The 23023-nt window shown below is 35.8% G+C and overlaps 2 protein-coding genes across 5 annotated transcripts in view; one reads left to right on the plus strand and one right to left on the minus strand.

The window, feature by feature from the left end:
- Positions 1–1171: 1171 nt before the first annotated feature.
- On the plus strand, positions 1172–2626 carry LOC123880318. The gene has a single exon (XM_045928378.1). It carries the CDS (start codon positions 1410–1412, stop codon positions 2163–2165), a length of 756 nt encoding a protein of 251 aa, XP_045784334.1. The 5' UTR covers positions 1172–1409; the 3' UTR covers positions 2166–2626.
- A 5571-nt stretch (positions 2627–8197) lies between these two features.
- The window catches only part of LOC123880313 (calcium-binding mitochondrial carrier protein SCaMC-2), a 30754-nt gene continuing 15928 nt past the window's right edge, over positions 8198–23023 (minus strand). For all 4 annotated transcript variants that reach the window (XM_045928368.1, XM_045928369.1, XM_045928370.1 and 1 more), the window contains 3 exons: positions 10361–10519; positions 9414–9990; positions 8198–8999 (listed from right to left, as the gene is read on the minus strand). In XM_045928368.1, coding sequence (XP_045784324.1) covers positions 8815–8999; positions 9414–9990; positions 10361–10519 — 921 coding nt within the window. In that variant the 3' untranslated portion in view covers positions 8198–8814. The remainder of the gene's footprint in view (positions 9000–9413; positions 9991–10360; positions 10520–23023) is intronic.

Here is a 23023-nt window from a genome sequence, read left to right on the forward strand (position 1 = left end):
TACAACGTCGGAAAAAACTCCCTCCCGTTCAACTTAATCAACTATGTTTTATTAGCCAATTTAGTACAGATACATAAAAGGAGAAAATGTGGTGGTTGACGCCCTGTCACGAATTGACGCCATCGGCCTTGAGCAGGAGTATGAAGCTCTTGCCAAAGCCCAGGAAGCTGACCACAAGCTGCACGAACTCCTGCTTTCAAATTCATCCAGCCTTAATTTGACAAAAGTCAAAATTCCTGGCACTGAGATAACCTTGGTTTGCGACGACTCGATCGGCAAACTTCGATCCTATGTACCTCCTAATTCTCGACGTATGATTTTCTCCAAACTGCACAATTTAAGCACTCCAAGCGCAAGGGCGACTATACGCCTTGTATCTGATCGCCCGCATCCGAAAAGCGTTCTTCAGACAATGATGTTCCTATGGCCGCTGATCACAATTATTCAATAAAACTCTGAATAAAAAATTGTAATGCTTTTCTTTACCCTATTTTCTCATCTTTCCCATAAGAAAATGCCCAAATATACTTTTGACTTATCAGAAATATGCATGTTTCACTAATCTGAACTATTGTTATATTATGGGCTTGAGTACCTAATGAAATTACAGCCTATCTAAAATGTATTTGTTTCTTAATACAATTTAAGAGCCTAAATTGTTTCATCGAAGTATGCAGGAAATATTATTATTTGATAAATTACATATGCTAAATGTAAAATAGGTAAATTTTTTACTCATAAATGGCAACATTATATCACGCGAGTACAGCGCTGCGTCTGGGAGACTTCTTCATGAAAAGGACTCTACTACATGGACGGGTATCGCTCCCATAGTGATGTGCCACACATTACAATACGATCGTGCCACAGATTACAAATAATCGGTAGAAATAAATGTTATAATATATAAATTACGTGTAATATGTTATTTAATCAGGAAGACAACAAAGTATTAAGGTGGAAACTAATAAATTAAAATATTATCATTATATTATAAGGTTTTACTTTCTACTTCTTATTATTATAAGGTATACAAATAAAACAACTAAATAGTTCAATTCATTTTATTAACATGAGTCGTCAGAATCATCACTTCTACTAGATTCGTCTGATTAATAAATATTATATTATATTTTTTACAAAAAAAAAAACGATATCGATTATTACGTTCTTTAGGACATCACTATAACTTGTCAGTCGTCGAACTGTCAAAAATTTAATATATAATAATAAAATGGACAAAGTTAAAATTCTCCTTATAAGATTGTAATTTTGTTGCAAACAAATAGAATTTTGACGAAAATACCTTACATTTACTGAATACTTACGCTAGTACTACTATAACCCGTGCAGTGTCAGACGCGATATAAATAAAATTTGAAAAGTTTGTATTAAATAATAATTCGAAAATGACGGACTCTTCAATGTATACTTCTTTGTTTGCACTAATCGAGAATCACCTATCCAAGACCAACTTACAGGAAAATGATGGGAATTCCAATACAACATCGATCAATATTCCAATTAACAATTTGCGCGATGGTAGTGTCTCAGAATCATTGCTGAAATTGCAAACTCGGCCAAGGTTACCCATACCGAGTCTTAGCCCAAAGGAGAGCCCTACTCAATCTATTTTGGCTCAACAGGTGGCCAATATGCTTATAGCCAAAGAGAAAAAGCAGCAAGAGGAAAAGCAAAAATTGGAAGAACAAATGATGCGTCTCAAACTAGAAGAGGCTGAAAAGAATTCTTTAATTGACTTAACAAAAGCCATCCAAACTCCCTACAATCCAAAGCCTCGTGCAAATCAACAAGAAACTCTTAGCAGCAACAGCTCAGTAGAGTCACTATTTAAGTTGAATTTCACAGATTGCGATATTGAACCAGAGAGGGCTAAAACTCCAGAGCCTGAGTTGCCTTGTATTACAGATATGTCTTACATTTTAAAAGAAAAAATAAAAATGGGCAAAGGTTCTGCATTTGGTAAAGTATTGTCATCACGGCTGAGACCTGTCGCTGCACCTTACTTGAGAGAACATATTCCTACAAACATTAAGAGATTTGACTTCAGCACACCATCGCCATGTGATATTGTGAAAGAAAATAGAAAGTATCGACCAACTATGTCCACCACTTTCACATTGGACATAACAAAGTTTGTGTAAATAGAGCTAAGTTTCAGAAAGAAGTTGTAAAACATAACAATGCAATTGTTTGCAAATCATGTTTATACTTTATACTTTTTTTGTTGATTTATACTTTAGTACGGTCTATTTGATTAATTTATTAGTACTAAGTCTAGTGAGGGATGGGATGTCTTTAGAGATTATGTTAATGAATGACATGGTATATTAAGTACATAATTATGTTTAATCAATATTTCTAACATATTATCTGTGTTAAAAAAGAAGTTTAATTTTTGAAATCCACATTTTTCTGTCAATCATTTGCCAAATTATTTTTACACTTATTATTTACACTGATTCCCATTTCCGACTGATTAATGATAATTGATCTAATTTGTGTTTATAAAGTAACTTTTTGTTCTATTCTTACATAGAATCATTTATAAGTTTGAAATATCTTTCTTTTGTTGACATTCTAGAATAACAACTATTGTACTGTACTGACATGTGGTTTTATTGATCACTTACTATTATCATAGATCATTCCAGGCAGTAAGGCTGGATTTATAGTAATCCATAGAATAGTAGAAAAAGTACTGTATTGTCTGGGATGCAAGCAATAGATGATTTCAGCGACTTCTCTGTGCAGATTTAAGTTTTGAAAATCTCATGCCGGCAGTTATCTAATTGCCCATGGACCTATAATAAACACTCCTGATTACCAAATTAATTTACCTATTAATAAGGTATTTCCCAAAAAGTATGACATTTAGAATTTGGATGATTTCGGGTTTTTTATATAGCTCTTTGATTTTCTGGGACAAAATGTAGCCTGTCTTTCCCCTAAATGCAAGCTATCATTGTACAAAATTCCGTCAAAATCGCTCAAACGGATGGGCTGTGAAAGCTAACAGATAGACAAACAGATACACTGCATTTATATTATTAAGTTCTTCAAATGAAGATTTTTATATGAGCTACGCCAGAAGATTCACTTCGTCGTCCTTTACAGGAACTCCCTCACGAGCTGACTTCGCACTTTACAAAAAGACTCTAAGCCCCTAGTGGTAGGACTAGGACAGAATGTGTTGATTTGGGGTGCTCCGATTTCATTATGTTTGTCGTCGGCCGAATCTTGTGCATTATTTATAAAATGATTTATGGAACCCTATAGTTTTGATATGGCTAAACGTTAGTGATCAAATCGATTAACGTTGACGATAAAGCAATATAGCTAGTACCAATTAGTCATATCATGAAACCAATGCCTTCATTTGTTGAAATACCAGTCATGCGTTTCATGAAATGGGCAATTCAACGATCACGACAGGTTAACATGTTAACCTACATAATTATAACAAGGTACTTGCAGTAATTCGATTAAGGTAGGTATAATAAAAACAATAATATATAGAGAGAAAATTTTAATAGTTAGGTAAGATGAATTTATTAACGTCAATAATAAATGATTTATTGGAATATTATAACAAAGTAGTTACAATACCTACTGTCACTCATTTAAGCTTATTCTATATTAGCAACAATAAATAATTAAACTACAGTAAGACCCTATAAGGCATGTAGTCAAGTAAATAATGCATTTTATGCGTGTTACATTTCCAATATATAAGAATGTATATATTATATCTTATATAATGGTATTTTGTTAAACTACAAAAATACACATTTTTCTTAGATGTCTTTTAATTTTTATATAATAAACTGATTTATTATTATTAGGTATCGTTATATTTCATTAAATTAACACAAAACAATATTTAACTAAGTGTACGTATAAATAAACCTTCCTTTTGAATTATGTGACCCACGGTTCTTGAAGCACATAAATAATTTTACGCACCATAGAATAAGATCAGTATAATTAAAGCACGCTCTTCACAAACACCTTTTTATTATTTGGGCCTCCAACTATCTATTGGTGAAAACCGCATTAAAATCTGTTGAGTAGTTTAAAAGATCTAAGCGTAGGTACAGAGGGACATAGACGGCAGGAAGCGACTTTTGTTTAATAAATACTTAGTGTCTAGAGAATGATATATACCTATTGCTAAGCGACCAGCTGAACATAGGAAGGTTTGTAATAATTAAGCAAATAAAAATATTAAAATCTAATAAAGATATTGCTGTTCCAAATTTTTTTTTAAACAGTAGGTACCTAAGTATCAGTATAGGTAATACAATTTGAATCTGTAGAATGATCAATTCCTAACTACAATTTTCTAAGCGTAGTAATTACTTATTTACATTAAACGAAACGAGTTTTTGAAAATTTTCAGAGATAGAAAATTCTGCCTTATGGTCCAACCTCAGTGATTTTTTGAAGAAAATACCAATTTGTAACAAAATCAGCTACATCCATGAACACAATAGATTATGAAACTGGTATGTACTATGTAGGTATAGTTTAGGAAAAATCGAAAACTTATAAGCTTTATTTTATTTTAGTTCTCATTAGAAACTTAAAAATAAAGTGGGTACGCATAGTTTTTTTTAATTAACTTTTCCAGAAACAATCTGTCTTTATTCTAAAAATCCGAAAGTCCAGTAATTTGGTAGTTTTACCTGGAAAGATTTCCGGGAGTTTTGAAAATTGGTGATTTGACCTCTCCTACGTCCTCTCAACAGGAACTTGTCGTTTTACCGGACACTCTGTACAGTCTAAAAGAGTATATCAATAGGTATCCTAGAATCATTCATTACAAAATATTTAAACACAACAATAGACAAAATATAAAACAACAATGGTGTGGCGTAAACATAAATCACTGGTTCAACCACCGAGATTAGCGAGAAACGAGTTAAGCTAAAAACTAGAAACGAGTCTGCGAGTAAGGAGAAGAGAGTATGTAGTTAGTATGATAGTTTTTTCGCTGGGCTTTGAGCGAGTGAGCCAGTTTGACGGACGATTTCTCGTTGCGACAAACCAGTAGTGCACAATATGCACATTCAGCGATCAATTATTATTATATTAAGAGGGCTTTCTCCGTCACTCGTTTCATACAATCGTAGTTCCAATTTCATTTGAATATTAAGCAACCAAAGTCCATGAAATTTTGCAGACATATTCTAGAAACTATTATCTATGTCTGTGGTTTTCCAGATTTCTGTTAAAATATTCGGTTTCAAAGTTACGCGGTCTTAAAAAATTTCATACAAATCTTTGACCCCTGTAATTTTAAAACAACATAGTTTTAGAAAAATCTAAAACACCACAGACACAGATATTAGTTTCTAGAATATGTCTGCAAAATTTCATGGACTTTGGTTGCTTAATATTCAAATGAAATTGGAACTACTATTGTATGAAACGAGTGACGGAGAGAGCCCTGTTAATGTACCTATTTAAATGTCTTTTTTACACGAAATTATACATCGGTTGTATATTTCTTAAGCGATGAAGTAGTCGATAGCTACTCGCTTTTTATTTTGTCCAATATGTAAAATAGGTATACAATATCTGTGTGTTTGTGTATGTGTGTTCATGCGTGCACCTGTTGCGTATAAGTATGCGTGTGTTAAGAATCATTTTATAAAATCTTCCCTCCCTGTCATAATAAGAGATATAAGCCACATTAAAACAAAACTTTTACATTTTAATAGTTATGGGATAAATATACAAAATCTTATTAATTTTATTGTATGTAAGCGATCTAGCGTAGTAGAATTATTATGGTAAGCAAGAGAAATCCAAAATGGCCTTGTTCTAAGGATTGCCTACTTGAAGAATACAATTTTTTCTAAGAGAAAGATCAACGATTCTATATAATTCATCAGTCTAGGTTTACCTAACATTACTTTTAGCACAGCTCATTAAGATTATAAATATCATGAACAATTTATTATTACTTAGTTATCGCCATTTGGATCGCGTTGACTGAATTCAAAGATTGCTTTTAGAAAATAACAAAAGTGATAACTATAATTTATATATAGCAAGATAAGTTGTAAGAAATAAATGTTTTAAAGTTAAGTATATTCTAAAATAAAAAGAATTGCCAATTTAATTTTTTTCACGTTAATACCCTAGGTAGGTACTTAGAATTATGTTTGGATAAGTATATTTGAAAGGAATTAAAAAAAAAAGTAGTAAATCTTTCTTCGTCTTTGTTTCCAGAAGTTCGTCTTGTTTTTAGTAGGTATATCTTTATTTATTGTATTTTACATGAAGTTACGATATTAATTAGATTAACGTACCACGATTAATAAGATGATTTTGAAATCTTAGTACTCCATTAGTATTGTCGTGACCACGACCCATGCAACTGCGTCGAAATATCAATATTTCAAAATCATTGCATAATCGTGGTACGTGCTCGGTATTTACATTATAATAATGTCGATAAACCACGAACTAAGCCTAAAATCTTTAATCATCATTATTGATAAAGTTACATATTTTGATTTTTAATTACTTTTATACGAAAAAAATGTCTAGCAGTCTGAAGGTAGAGGTAATAAACAAAATAATTTGTTATCTATCTAGGTACTATAATATAGGTATATTTTATACTAAGTAATTAAATTACCTAATTAAAATTAAGCTGACACCTCAGTACAATCCTTAGTGTTAATTCTAGACGTTTTAATCAGGTTTACCAACTCATTAATTTTCCATTGTTAAATGAGCTATATAGATAGAGAGCCAACGGGGTCCAGACCTTCGTTATTTTACAAAAGCTGTAAGTTTATCTGCGTATTGGCTCCAACACAGGGAGGATCGATCCGAGACTATGAAGTTTGGATCATTTTGGCTTTGGGACATAACAGGTAGGTAAAGGTGCAAAAAACCTTCCGTCAAAGTATAGTCTTATTTTTTTATATTTTCTTCGGCATAGTATTAGAAATCACGTCATGCATTGCCAGACAGTTTCGTGGCAACCCTTTGCCAGACGCCCTTAAAGTTTAAAAGGTGTCTGACAGAGGGTAGCCACCATTGATTTTGAAAAAGCTACCCCTGTAGCCACGATATTAAGTTAAAACAGTTGCAGTGAATAATAATAATTAGGGCATGACAACCACTAAGTTTTTATTAAAAAAAGAATTGTTTTGGTAGCCGATTTCTTTTTCAGTAATCGACGTCGACTTATGAATCTTTCGTTTCATTCTAATTTTTGTTTTTCATGTTTTCATTTTTATTTTTTGTTTTCATAATCTTGGGATTATCATCAACATTTATTTGAAAACAAAAAAATATCAACTTTTAGAAAAACATACCTAATTTAAGTGCTCTGAATGTAACAGTATGGAATTCATTCTTCACAAAAGTTCTTAAAATAACCATAACTTGGAAACGGTGGTTTTCACCCTCTAGATAACTGAGCTCTACTGGTTTCTGACGCCGTGGCATACCTACCATTTCGAGAAATGAGACGAATCACATGTCACCTGTATAAAAGAGCTAACAAAAATCAATGTAGAAATTAATTTCTATATTGATTAAATAAATTAATTGATTTAAATGATTACATTTCTAGAGTAACAATACGAATTAAAAAAAGCAAATAATAATATCAGATACAAGGGCCCAAGGCACATTACGGGAGAGCGAAGGATGCGACGCGTTTTTTTCCAAAATGTTACAATGTAAACTGGACATTAAGTCCACTGTGTAATGAAAAGCAAAATGAAAGTGTGTAACAATAGCAATAGCGTTTTGCTTTTTATTTTGTTTATAACGTACGTTATAATAATTATGTAACACAATACTTCAGGGTGCCTGCAATTTGCTAGGGTGGATATTGGTTTTGTTAAAATCCCGTGAGTAATTCCCTACTCTTTGATTTTCCAAGACAAAAAGTAGCCAATGTCTATTTCAGGATGTAAGCTAATTATGTGCTCGTCTTCATCGGTCAAACGGATGTGCAGTGAAAACGTAGCAGACAAAAACTAATGTAATCGGAAATATGGAAAGTATGCATTACATAGAGTGGAGATAATGTTCGGTACAGTTTGCAACATTTTAGCTAAAACGCCTCGTAACACTTCACTTTCTTTTTCTCTGTGTCGAGCCAAAGCGGGGATTCTGGGGATAAAGCAATAACAAAAGAAAATAAAAAAAATATTCATTTTATTCAATAATCACAGATGCAATAACGTTAATATAATAAGTTAAAACCAAGTTGTGATAAAAAGATTATTACACAATTGCTTAAAAAATTCACAATGTACCATAACATACTTGTAGTCACATCACGTAAAACAATTTCAATCGGAAGTGTCAATTTAAAATGGAATAAATTCACAATAAAATAAAATAAATAAATAATAATAGACTTAACAAATACGAGAGCTATTTACATTGAAATGCAAAATTTCCTATATATGCTTAGATTATTAAGCTGGTTTTCTCGAGCTGTAAGCTCAGTACGAGTTTGCATATTTCAATAACGTTAACAGCTTCCGAGCATTGAAACGCTATAACTTCTAACTAAAATGGACCTCAACAGAAACTCGCGTTTCAAGGATCGAGTTCGTCCATACGTCCACAGCCAGCGCCAGCCAATAGTATGATTTTAAAACAACGAACTATAAGCCCATCTTACTCCGATGTTATACTGTTCTGATACTCAAAATGTATCAAGCGTATAGAGATTTGATTGAAAGCTCGTACTAAGGGGAGTGAGCGCTCGTGCGGGTGGAGAGGAGGGAGTGCAGGTCGGCGCGGAGATCACGTCATGTTGACGCCGAGCGAGCGGCTCGCGTACTCGTACACGACGTAGGAGATGGAGACGGCGGGGATCACCTTGATGAAGTTGGGCGTGATGCCGCGGTACAGCCCGCGCACGCCCTCGCGCTGCACGATCTCTCGGAACGCGCCGCGCATCGAGCCCTCTGCGCCCTTCGCGGCTTTTTCTGTAACAACAGACGCGCACTTGTAAATATCGACCCTACACGGCTTTGCTCGGATATAGTTTCGGGCAAACAACTTGGCCATTGACGAATAGCGGGTGCACGCGATTGGTTGATCAGTGGGCGCGAGTGCACGCGACTGGTTGATACGTCAACTTTCGCGTCCCGGATTAGCCAATTCTATATATATATCCACGACACTACAACGAATCCATCATACGCCGATTACCATGTCGACTTGTCGCGAACTATAGTGCGTGTAATATCGTCTTGCGCAGCACCTCGGACAGGTAGGCCACTCAGCTTGTGTTGAGACGTCGCGCAGGCCCCTCAGACACAAACCTCTATGGCTGAGGCACCAAATGCCACAACGCTACCTTTCAGTACCTTATATTTTAGTGAGGGTGAGGGTCTTACCTTGCGCTTGCAACCTTGTCCGCACCAACGCGAGCGGGTAGGAGCACACCTGGCCCAGCGTGCAGGACGCGCTGCCGCACGCCAACAGTAGCAGCATGCCCGGCTGCTCGTTGTGGGCCTGGTACTTGTGTATGTACTTCTTCTTCAGCGTCTCATATACCGCAAGATCTATGCCGGCGTAAGGCACTATCCCCAGGATGTTTGGAATGTATCCCTTATAGAAACACTTGAGTCCTTCTCTAGCGTATATTTTTTTAGCCGCATCCAAGATGCCTGTATATTGGCCTGTTTTCCTTAAAGCTAATCTTGTCTTTAGCACCTCTAGTGGGTAAATCACAGTTTGACTAATCGCGCCGGCCGTGGCGCCGGCGGCGAACCTCTCGTATATCTCTAGCGGTTGATTATTCTTCTCTCCCTTGATCAGTCGTTTCACTTGCTCGTACGCGGCGAACTTCAAAGCCGATTCTGGTGCGATTTTGATTACATTTATACCGTTTCCTCGCCACAAACCGCTAATCCCACCTTCGTTTATCATTCTTGCTAAGCATCTCGTCATATTTTCTCTAGTTGGATTAACCTGGAACATTTTCACAAAAAATATTATTAGGTATATCAGGTACATTTTTCTTGAAATAAACATAACTAAAAATAAAGTTATGACGCTGATCGGAGACAAAGACAGGTATTTATTTTTTCAGTTCAAAATACGAACTTAATAATGTTGGGCTGACTGTCCACTGACAAATTTTTATTATGTTTTTGTAGAAGTTTACTTGCTAGTTTTTCACTGCACTTCTACAAAAACTTGCGGAAGTTACTTGTCAGTGGACGATTGGTCTTAGCAAACAAGTGTTAGGTAGTTCACGTCATAATAAACGACTCAAGATATATATCTTGCACCTTTCCAAACAAAAATTTTCACACACGCGACTTCATAAAGTACGTACCTGTAAAAATACTTTAAGTCTATCGAGTGGCGCCGTGCACGTCCGACTGACAGCGCCAGCGATGCCACCAGCAAGCAGATGTCGCCACCACTTCCCTGTTTGCAATTCGCTCTGAGTGAAGTCATCGGGCACGTTCATATCCTCCCCAATGTCGAGGTACTGCAAACAAGAGAACAAATAATCCATAAATGGGACAGAAAACTTCGGTCAAATAGCTAAAGATAAGAGATTTATAAGTCCCTTACAAAATGGATTTAAGGAAAGTGTTCGCTTTGAGTTTATACTTTATCATCTGTTTTATCAGAACCAAAAAATAAACAAAATTACTATCAATTAATACACTTACGGCCGAATACTGAAACGAATCTTAATAATCAAGAGCTTTTCAAACGCTTAGTAACTGTTTCTGAAATTAATTTGTATAACAAAACAAAATATTAAAAATCAAGCGCTCTCTATAAGTTTTAGACGTTAAAGTACTTTTTTACATTCAGCCGTTAATGTTTCAGACTTTTACAACCTGTTAACAAATTTTAAACCCAACTGCGGTATCGTGATACGTTTTCACGATTGCACTCACGATCACGTTTTCACGATCGTGAAAGAGCACTAATTTTTCGCGGGCACATTTTGAAAATCGACATCTTGTAAGTTAATGATCGAAGATAGAATATAAGGGCCGGGGCATATATGACGGAGCGCAGCGCAGAGCATTTTTTACAGTATTTCTAAGAATACGAACCACTAAGGTGTGGAATGCTCTTCCCGCATCTGTTTTCTACCACGTATAGCCTAAATACCTTCAAGGCAATAGTGAATAATTAAGCATCTTCTAGGCAAGCGTGCTCCAACCTAGACCTCATCTTTGCCTATTATTAGGCGTTGTTTTCGTCGAGCGTAAGCTTTTTTTGCAATAAAAAAGGCAATCAGTCATAACTGCTTCAAACCGACCCTGAATGGTCCCTGTAAGACGCACTATGCGCCGCCCACCCTACCACTAATATGTCTATCACCACGCAACACCACACAAATCTTCTCATACAACTAGAAACTAGGAACTGATGGTGGTAGAGTTCACTCGTACACACATGCTCATTGCTCTACGCATGGACGAACTCCATGAATCGTAGATCCAGTGTGTATTAATAGAGGTCAGTGGCTTAAACCTAATAGTTTGACCGTCTGTAAACCCTATTTCAAGGCTATAGTTTTAAATTATAATGTAGGAAATAATAATAAGGAAGGTTACTACACTTTTCCAGACATTGCTGCGTCGTCTTCAATTTCACACGGAATCACACCATTGTTACGAGTATATGCTTTACTTAGCCAAATTTTTGATCGACACGTAATTCGTTCAGTCTGTTGTGAAATAATAAATGTATTAAAATATTATCACGATCCTAATAAATAAAATTAAGAACACCTAGCCTTATGTCCTTTCAAATTTTGTGAAACCCGTGTGAAATTACTAAATATGCAAAAATAAACATACAAAGAGTAAAATCAGTCAGCAACAGCGATATTAGTGAAGATGAGAAATAACGAGTTTTTATCAAATAACTTCAATTCCGGCGGATATGCAAGCAAAACTTTTATATTGGATATTGTATGTAGTTTTATTAAAATTAAGTTTTGAGGCATTTGGTCACATACAAAGCGCGATGGAAACTACGCGACAAGACGCTACTCGCACGCGGACTCTTGTATAATTTGTATAAGGAAATTAAAGAACCACATCACCCTGTAGAACGCGACGTGAGGCACACGATTGCAGTAGAGTGACTCCCACGAGCGCTCTACAATATGAAAACCTTAGTAGAGTTCCTTGTATATACTATTACTTCTAGAAGCCCCGTCGAATCCTTCATCGTAGCGGGTTGTGTATGACTTTAACAATATGTTGGTAAGAGATATCACATAATTACCGCTAAACTTAGTAAAATTATGGCCTCCGAATCAAGCAACATTGCCAAGAATGCGAGTATATATTCCCAATGCATAATTGTGGTCTTAATCAGGACGGCGTCAACACACAATTTTATAAGGATTTGTACTGTTAGGTTCATTATCACTTTAATAAATAATTAAGAAGACAGCATCACAGTCCCGTGGTTCACTTGCGGTGGGCATTAGACAGATTAATAACATTTTGTCAACTTGATTGTTTCTTTCATCTGTAAGGAAAAAAATATGAGATATAAAATCTCTTTGTCTAATCTAAAATGTCTTGGATAAATAAATATAGAAATGGGGTTATTCAAGGGCGGACCGAAAATTTTCTGAACGGCGGCAACCTTTTCATCTAACCCGCCAACGCATTGGCGGTTCCTTTGGAACTGCTAATCTTCATGGGCGGCGGTAATAACTTAACATCGTGTGACCCGCCTGCTCGTCAGCTCGTTATTTTTATTTAAAAAAATACCTTGGTACATGATACCCAATAAGCTTAGGAGCTCAGAATAATTTTATACGGCAATTACAAACATGGGCCTGCCCATCCTACGTCATGCAAAAATCACGTCAATCCGATGCTCCGATGCGACGTGATTGAAGGACAAACCAATAAACCAAAAATAATTAATAACAAAACAAACACACTTTTGCATTTATAATATAGGTAGTGATTGGAAGATAGAGGGTTTCTCCGAAATTATTGAAAAAAAACCTAAATTCAGGAGGACCAAGTTGAAACAGGATAAGTGTGTAGATGGCAAGTTATGAATGGAAGATACTCGTAATATCATTAAAGGACGAAGGTTATAAATGTTGCTGCTTATATTCAAACTAATACAATGTAATGGACTGAATCATATCTAAAGGATAAAATGGTTAATACTCATGTAGGAAGCTTACTAATTACTAAGCGAGGAAATGAAAATTATTTCTATTCCGCATGGTTACTTTTAAGTATCCTATAGGTTTCCGTAATCTGTGACGAGTTTATGACACTATATGGGTAGGTCTGTAAATAGGTACTGTATTATAATGTACATTTATTAAGTAGAGAAGGTACGTATTTAGTTGCACTACAAATTATATTGTTCACATAATATTTACACTAGTACCTAATGTACGTATACAATACGAGCATGTTTTTTGTACCTACTTCATAGTTAATGTGAACTTATAAGTAAAATACAGTTAGTCTCTATATAACATGCAAACGTTAAAAAATATTCATTTCAAAAATATTTTGTAAAGTAACAGTTGTAATGTTAAAATGTTTTGCAACAAGAAAAAGTTGAAAAGTAAAACCCGACTAAATGCTGAAATATTGGAGTAAAATAGTTTTTCTGTCGCTTGGTATATTCAAATGTTATTGTACATTTATATACATGAGCTCAGAATTTTCTCTTCTTTCATTTGATTTCCCACTCGATACAATAGTAAAAAAAATTTTTTGGTGACCTCCACTTTTTTTGATGTAACAACCGTTAGGTCAATTTTTTCGTATAAAATGTAGCCTATGTCACCCGGACCTTTACAACGCATGAATTCAAACCTCACTCATCAAAATCGGCCCAGTAGTTTAGGCACTACGGTGGAACACGCACAATCTGGATACAAACATACATACCTACTTACATACATAGACTGCTAAAATCATAACTTCCTTTTGGCTTTGCCGCAGTCGGGTATTAAAAATATGTACCACAATTGCCAATACAAAGTGCCATAAAATTGTTTTACCTTACACGTTCAAGGTTCATAAATCGTAGTCAAACATGTGTCACATCCATCATCATCATTATCAACGGTTAGACATCCACAGCTGTACATAGGACTCGTGTAAGGACTTCCACTCACAACGGTCCTGCGCTGCCTGAATCCAGCTGCTCATTGGGACTCGTTTTATGTGGTCTGTCCACTAAGGGTCTTCCAAGCTGCGTTTTCCGGTGCGAGGTCGCCATTCTAGCATCTTGGGACCCCGACCTTTATCTGTTTTTCGAACAAAGTGCCCTGCCCATTGCCACTTCAGCTTCGCAACCCCTTGAGCAATCTAGGTTACTCTGATTCGCCTACGAATATCCTCACTTCTTATTTGATTACGTAGAGTAACTTCAAGCATAGCTCTCTCCATCGCCCACTAAGTGGCTCTAAAGTTTGAGCTGTCTTATGATCTTTTTTATCAAATATTATTGAGATTATTATTTTTCAAATATCTGTTACTGGTTTTTTGGTCGCTGCGTCACCAACTTGAAAAAATCGAGCTATATCTTTTACATACCTAATGTCCTTTTAAAACTTTCTTGAATTTTAATAGAATATAGGATTTAATAGTATACATTTAGCACAGTATATAATATGGAGTAGGTGTTGAAATACCTACTGCAAAATTACTTAAATAGAATAATTGAGATGAGAAAAATAGTGATTTTGAATTTCCAGTTTATTGATAAGTCGGCTGGGGAACGGTGTCAAGGGTGGCTTGACGAGCCCACGATTTTGTTACTTAGTGAAGCATGAATGTTAGAATGAAGGTCGAACATTAAATACCTATTTAACCTTTGAAGTCCAAAATCAGCTGCCGACGTCAACCGATAGACATCCACAGACGGGCATAGGTCTCTTGTAGAGACTTCTACATAATCAGTGCGTTGAAACTTATGTTGAGATCTTGACAAAGTCAAAGTACGCTCTACATCTCATATTTAGTTTTATACTTTAATGCCTACTTAATTAATGGTATAAAGCCTAGTCGCAATCCACGTCTGGGTATTCGCTTGATTTGTAAAAATCTTCGTAGATTCAAAAGTATAGGCAATTCAATTTCTTGAAGGGCGTGTGGCTAGATGAGACAATGCATATTAATCGATTGTGATGTTAACCACGATGACCCGTATCGGTATATGGATGGGTAACCGACTTTGGAGATCCGAAATCGGTCTCGTGCTCGTAACTTTGAGAGGGAGAGCGCGTCGAGCCTTCGTCTCGGTTATTATCACTTACATTTTACATTACATCTGATAACTGTAGAAACCTAAGGACGAAATCTTATTCTCTAGTCAAGTTGTATTTTACTTTTATTATATAGTATAGTATAGTAATATTATAGATTCAGTGCTATAGTGAATGGTTAGTATACTTATAATACGTAATGTTTGCAGATTAGATTAATGACTAATAAAAGATGGTAGGTATACATTAGGTGTAAAACCGTATGACTATTGTGACGTCACAGTCACTTATTTCACCTGGCACACACGTGTCAACACTGTGCTGTATTTATTCACCCATATTTACTTGACTGGTTAGAAAATGACGGAGACATATTATCTAACTAATATCTACTAAAGGACTTAAAAATTTTAAGCTACCTAGTAGTCCGCCATTTTTCTCTTTTTCCAAAAAAGCGGCCACGCATATATATATAAATAAAAATAAATAAATAATTTAAATTAAAAAATTTTTTATTTTATTTTTTATTTAAGTAACACCACACATTCAAAATATGTTCATCTTAGACCTCGGCCCGTTTTGATAAAAGTCTGCTAATTTATGTGTATGGATCCATTTTCAATTATCACGTATTCAAAGACCCTGTATATTATAAATAAACACTTGTGTGTTTATTAATTTTGTAGGTGAGAATTAACTGTCTACGTATACTTGTATGAGTTATCCTTTAGCGACTTCAATCATTAAGAGGGCTCTCTCCGTCACTCGTTTCCACTCGTTTCATACAATCGTAGTTCCAATTTCATTTGAATACTAAGCAACCAAAGTCCATGAAATTTTGCACATATATTCTAGAAACTAATATCTATGTCTGTGGTTTTCCAGATTTCTGTTAAAATATTCAGTTTCAAAGTTACGCGGTCTTAAAATTTTCATACAAATCTTTGAGCCCCTGTAATTTTAAAACTACATATTTTTAGAAAAATCTAAAACACCACAGACACAGATATTAGTTTCTAGAATATGTCTGCAAAATTTCATGGACTTTGGTTGCTTAATATTCAAATGAAATTGGAACTACGATTATATGAAACGAGTGGAAACGAGTGACGGAGAGAGCTCTGTTAAGATGTAAAAGATTTCAGCTGCTGCTGTGGTTTCTCTGTTTGTTTATCGTAAATAAGAAGCAAAAGCGTTTTTTTATAGAATGAAATATCTAAGCTAGCCTAAGTTCGCTACTAATTTAAAGTTCAACAAATTAGTGACTTAAAAGTTCTTAATCGAATCATTAACATTATAATGAGAAAATTAAAATTAAGCGTTTATTTATGTAGCGTTTCCTCGATTAATAACATTTTTTTTATGAGTCACTTTTATATGTTTTTGGTATTGAATACATAAATATGAGTAGGGTTTCCCCGCACCGTAATCATTTCGAGGATACAGATTACGGACTGGGTGACGCAGTCTGGTGCTGCGTTGCTAAATGACGCGTCATCATACGAGCCAAAGTCTACTTACGACATTTTACACGATTATAACACTGTTATCGTCGAAACAAATGGATTTACTAACCGAGCTCCAAGGAGAATCAATTCAGCCCGCTTTTATTCTATATGACGGAGTGAGAGGGTGTTATCAGGTTATCGTGGGCATATTTTCACTATTTTATTACTTTGTAGGCGCTTCTAATGATTATTAAGATTGAAGCATGATCTAACCACTAGTAAACCTGGATAATAACTAACCGGATACGTCAGGATAGCAACCTTTAGATTAACCGAGCTTTCGTGGGCGTACTAACGATATTCTTGGACTATCAAGTGATATTGAACTACCTTCGACTATAACCATGCTAACTCTCACTTACTGCATGTCACAACTACCAGCGTAACTAGGTAAACCTAACCTAGCCTACCTAGACCGGCTCCTCCACCCCTACACCGGTCCCAAACCGACCATCTAACCTAATCACCACAATATCAACTCGTCTAACCAACAGTACCACTTTAGGTAACCACAATTCTACAGTACGACAGACTATGCCTACTGAGAAGTGTCCTCGGCAACAACCGGACGAATAATGCCCCGCTACGCACAGCGTGTCTGATTTTATAGTCCAACGACGACAGTGGGGAGATGACGTAATGCTCAGTGAGCAAAGTGTTGACAGCTAAAAGTCGGTACCGCCGACATACCAAAACTTACAATAACAACAACAATTAGTCATGTCTAAATCAACTCTGAGGGTATTTTAGTACTTGATGAACAAAGTAATGTTTAACTTTTGATTTGAATAGTTTGATTATTAGTAACTATTAACGCTTTCGCGCCGACACGGCCATACTGACAGGCGGTGCGCGCTCTGCACCTGCCTAACGATTGATGTTGATTCTGAAACTAAAATACATTCTCTTCTGAGTTTGGTATCTGTGAGCATCAAATGATGCTTAGTTATATTTGTAGTAAACCAGCACATCTTCAATGTTTCTGGTTTTTGAGCTTATTTAGTAACAAGTAAAATCTCGTTAGTATTTGTGTGTGTGTGTGTGTGTGCGTGTGCGTGTGTGTGTGTGTGTGCGTGCGTGTGTGAGTGCGTGTGTGTGTGTGTTTCGTGGATAACTCGTGGATGGAACTCGTGGATTTCTCGTAGATAAACTCGTGGATTTCTCGTAGATAAACTCGTGGATTTCTCGTGGATTGTCTCGTAGATAAACTCGTGGATTTCTCGTAGATAAACTCGTGGATTTCTCGTGGATTGTCTCGTAGATAAACTCGTGGATTTCTCGTAGATAAACTCGTGGATTTCTCGTAGATAAACTCGTGGATTGTCTCGTAGATAAACTCGTGGATTGTCTCGTAGATAAACTCGTGGATTGTCTCGTAGATAAACTCGTGGATTGTCTCGTAGATAAACTCGTGGATTGTCTCGTAGATAAACTCGTGGATTTCTCGCAGATAAACTCGTGGATTGTCTCGTAGATAAACTCGTGGATAGAACTTGTGTGTGTGTCTGTGTGTGCGTGTGTGTGTGTGTGTGTGTGTGTGCGTCTGTGTGTGTGTGGCTCGTGTAAAAGAGTCTCGTAGATAAACTCGTGGATTTCTCGTGGATAGTCTCGTAGATAAACTCGTGGATTTCTCGTAGATAAACTCGTGGATTGTCTCGTAGATAAACTCGTGGATAGAACTTGTGTGTGTGTGTGTGTGTGTGTGCGTGTGTGTCTGTGTGTGTGTGGCTCGTGTAAAAGAGAAAACTTGCTATAATCAAAGGCTCGGCTTTTCCTGATTAACTTTTAGTAAAAGAGTTCATTACGTAACAAAGTACAACGCTAGTGCTAAACAACAAGTTCATTGTTGACATCGTACTGCTACAGCTACAATACGAAATTTTCTTTAATTCTATACAGCATGGTTGGATAAGAAATCAACTCTATCTCATTAGTGAAGACCATCCCAATAGTGAATAGTATCACGTGTCTTAGTCAGCAAAAGTGTCGTTACTATCACCTATATCGAGCAATAGTAACTCATACCACCTAAACCAAGTGACGAATGACGATAAACTAGTCGTTACTGTCACCTAAATCGAGCAATAGTAAGTAATGCTACCTAAATCGAGGTACGATAAACTTGTCGTTACTATCACCTAAATCGAGCAATAGTAACTCATGCCACCTAAATCGGGTGACGATAAACTTGTCGTTACTATCACCTAAATCGAGCAATAGCAACTCATGCCACCACCATCGAGTGACGGTAGTCGTTACTAGAAGTAGTAACTCATGCCACCTCCATCGAGTGACGGTAGTCGTTACTAAAAGTAGTAACTCATGCCACCTCCATCGAGTGACGATAGCTATGCACAAGGTTTTGGATAATTGGGTTTTAGAATATGGTAACTCGGCGTTTTTATTCCGTCTCATTTTCCATGGTTGCTTCTTGAGTGAGTTGTTCCAGCGACTCTTCTCGAGAAGTGGATGATCCGGGATCCGTGTATACGTCTTCTGGCGCCGACACGGTTTCTTGACTACCAGGTTTACTTCATTTCGAGGTTCGATGACAAGGTGGTTTTGCGGCGGCATATCTGATGATCGACCTGGTGGATCAGCGGTCGATCCCACTTCTGATGACGGAGTGAGAGGGTGTTATCAGGTTATCGTGGGCATATTTTCACTATTTTATTACTTTGTAGGCGCTTCTAATGATTATTAAGATTGAAGCATGATCTAACCACTAGTAAACCTGGATAATAACTAACCGGATACGTCAGGATAGCAACCTTTAGATTAACCGAGCTTTCGTGGGCGTACTAACGATATTCTTGGACTATCAAGTGATATTGAACTACCTTCGACTATAACCATGCTAACTCTCACTTACTGCATGTCACAACTACCAGCGTAACTAGGTAAACCTAACCTAGCCTACCTAGACCGGCTCCTCCACCCCTACACCGGTCCCAAACCGACCATCTAACCTAATCACCACAATATCAACTCGTCTAACCAACAGTACCACTTTAGGTAACCACAATTCTACAGTACGACAGACTATGCCTACTGAGAAGTGTCCTCGGCAACAACCGGACGAATAATGCCCCGCTACGCACAGCGTGTCTGATTTTATAGTCCAACGACGACAGTGGGGAGATGACGTAATGCTCAGTGAGCAAAGTGTTGACAGCTAAAAGTCGGTACCGCCGACATACCAAAACTTACAATAACAACAACAATTAGTCATGTCTAAATCAACTCTGAGGGTATTTTAGTACTTGATGAACAAAGTAATGTTTAACTTTTGATTTGAATAGTTTGATTATTAGTAACTATTAACGCTTTCGCGCCGACATATATAATCCATACTAATATCATAAATGCGAAAGTGTGTCTGTCTAGACTTATGACATGATAGTCGAACATACAGCTAAAATGGCGAAAAAGATATCAAAATGTATGCATTTACATTTCTATATTATTACTTTTACAGGAGGTATCCTAATTTTTTTCAAATTTTTAATATTCATTTGCGCAGCGATATACATAGCGGTAATCAGTTTTTATTAACTTGCCATGTTTCAAGTTTTTTTTAATGAGTACATGTACCAGTCGAAACCTGAAATTTGTTATGAAATAAGAGATAACGTTTATTTTCGTACGAAGACTCGACCTTTGTCTAGAATATCAAAATCACTTTATCATCACTATATACCTAGTACTTGGATGAATTGTTTGAAATACAGTAAAGTAAATAATCATTTTTTCACGAAGTTATAGTTGTGAATCTCCCAAAACGCTAAATTTGATTTTTACTAGTAAATTTTAAAATGTGCTTCCTCTGTTTTAAAATAAACTACTTACATAGGTACTTTGTTTAATTATTATTTTAACGAAAAAACTTCTCCACTAATTGAAGAAAAAAATTTCTTCAATTATATATATATATCTTGGAAACATTTGCCAACTGAACGTAACATCATAAACAATCGGTAATACCTATAGGAAATATGATATATGGTATTTGGTTCGTTTCCCTAATCAAGTACGTAGTGTAATTGTTGTCGTTAAACCTAAATTAGCTCTGATGAAAATAAGAAATTAATCAGTCATGGGCCATGGCGTTACTAGGCCAACTTGATAATGTAATTTACAAAAAGAAACATCTGCTGCACCTATCTAAATATAATATAAAATTCACAATAAGACACGTGAGCAAAGATACAAGTCAGTGCCAGTTGCAATATTTTAAATAGAATTATTAATACATTCCTATAAGCATCTGTGATCGTATGAGAAGTTAAGTTCTTGTTAAAATAGCCTTGTAAATTGAAAACTACAAGTATTTTAACAAGCAGCAGAATATTAAAACGTCTTCAAACCATATTGTACAAGTAACCCTAGAACGCTCCTTAGCCCTTTTCATACAAATGTAGTTTAGTTCTCATTTCATGTTACACTGGCTCAAAGGTTTACATACAAGACTTTGAAACTACACATTTTACATAAATTTAACATGCTAAATCAACTTATTCCCAACATTCGAAAGCATAAAAATGTGCGCACCGAGCGTTCTCCTATTCTGTTAAATATAATAAAAATAAATACATTCGCAGCAATAGCAAAGTGAGCAATAGGGTACTCTGTGACACAGCTAGGTATGTGTCCTTAAAAATATTTAGATTTCATTCAAATTTGACGTCACGTCTGGGTTTAGGTGTGCGCGCGCAAAGCACTCCGTCATAAAAACTAGCGGCCTTGTTTCACGGATTTTAAAGTTCACTATTTTTTATAGATCGATTATAATCTAACATTTTAAACAGTCAATTAGAATGTCCAACTCCATTTTTAACCCCCGACCCAAAAAGAGGGGTGTTATATAAGTTTGACGTGTGTATCTGTGTATCTGTGTGTCTGTGTATCTGTGTATCTGTGTATCTGTGTATCTGTCTGTGGCATCGTAGCGCCTAAACGAATGAACCGATTTTAATTTGGTTTTTTTGTTTGAATGGTGGCTTGTTCGAGAGTGTTCTTAGCTATAATCTAAAAAAATTGGTTCAGCCGTTTAAAAGTTATCAGTTCTTTTCTAGTTTTCTTGTAGAAAAGAAGGTTAGATAACCGTTAGGTTCATAATATTATGTCAATTGACAAATGTCAAGCTGTCAAGATGGACGTTGCCTAAATACATAATTATTTATTTGAAAATGATGTTTTGGAAAACTCAAATACTTTGGAACGTCGGGGATGTTATAAATTTTTAATTTACACTTGTCAAACTTGATTACTTTATCTGAAATTCTCAGAATTCAATTACGGTCTAGTATTGTAGTGGCGGATGTTTTGCCAATACGATTGCGTGAATAATTAGGCTGTTTATACATCGATGGCTGTTTTACGTCTGAGCAACAATATGCGACAGTGCGGCATGCTACAGATGAAAACATTAATTTTGCAGCCTAAGTAGGATGCGACTGTCTATTTAATGCCGAGACAACATTGTACTGTAGAATTGGAATATTTCGATAGGACAATCTGCTGACGCTTCTTGATACATTTTAAATTATTGTACGAAGCGGCCCTATGGGACGATATTAGAACGTAATAATTCTATGGTCGCCACCATAGAGTTATAGACATGCCGCAATGTCGCACTATGTTGCTCTGGCATAAAATGGACGTAAATGAAGAATTATACCTTTTGATGGTACACATCAAATTCGCTTTAACTAGTTCTTATAAATAAATTCGAAAATGATTACAGTACTCTACCCGAAATCATTTATCGCCATCGACAAATGTCAAATGATTAGGTATGCTGTGATGTAACTATGGACGACCTTTAGATACTTACTCATTTGGAATTTGCCAATTATTAAATTATTTATCAGGCAGCGCCGAATATATAACATTCAACTTAGATATACTTTAAAATATCGTTTATCATAAGCTATAATAGTTAGTATATGCTACTACAGCTTTTAATAACAAGAAGCACCAGTCATGTAGAAGTTTATACATTAACAACTCTGAATATTGGAATATTTTTGAATATCACCTTGCAAATACAATATGAACATGTGTCACATTAACAGTAGATTAAAGTTTGATCGTCCGTCACGAGAAAGAGAAAACAAGACATTACACAGAAATAAAGTTGACCAATGGTAATGAATTCGCATAGCACTCATGAGAAGTTTCAAATAAACTAAGAATAACAGGAAAGGAATTCCTTGGAAGCATTGCTTTGAGGCAGAGAAACTGAGTTGTT

Source organism: Maniola jurtina, chromosome Z (assembly GCF_905333055.1).
Source record: "Maniola jurtina chromosome Z, ilManJurt1.1, whole genome shotgun sequence".
In the NCBI taxonomy this organism is placed as follows: domain Eukaryota; kingdom Metazoa; phylum Arthropoda; class Insecta; order Lepidoptera; family Nymphalidae; genus Maniola; species Maniola jurtina.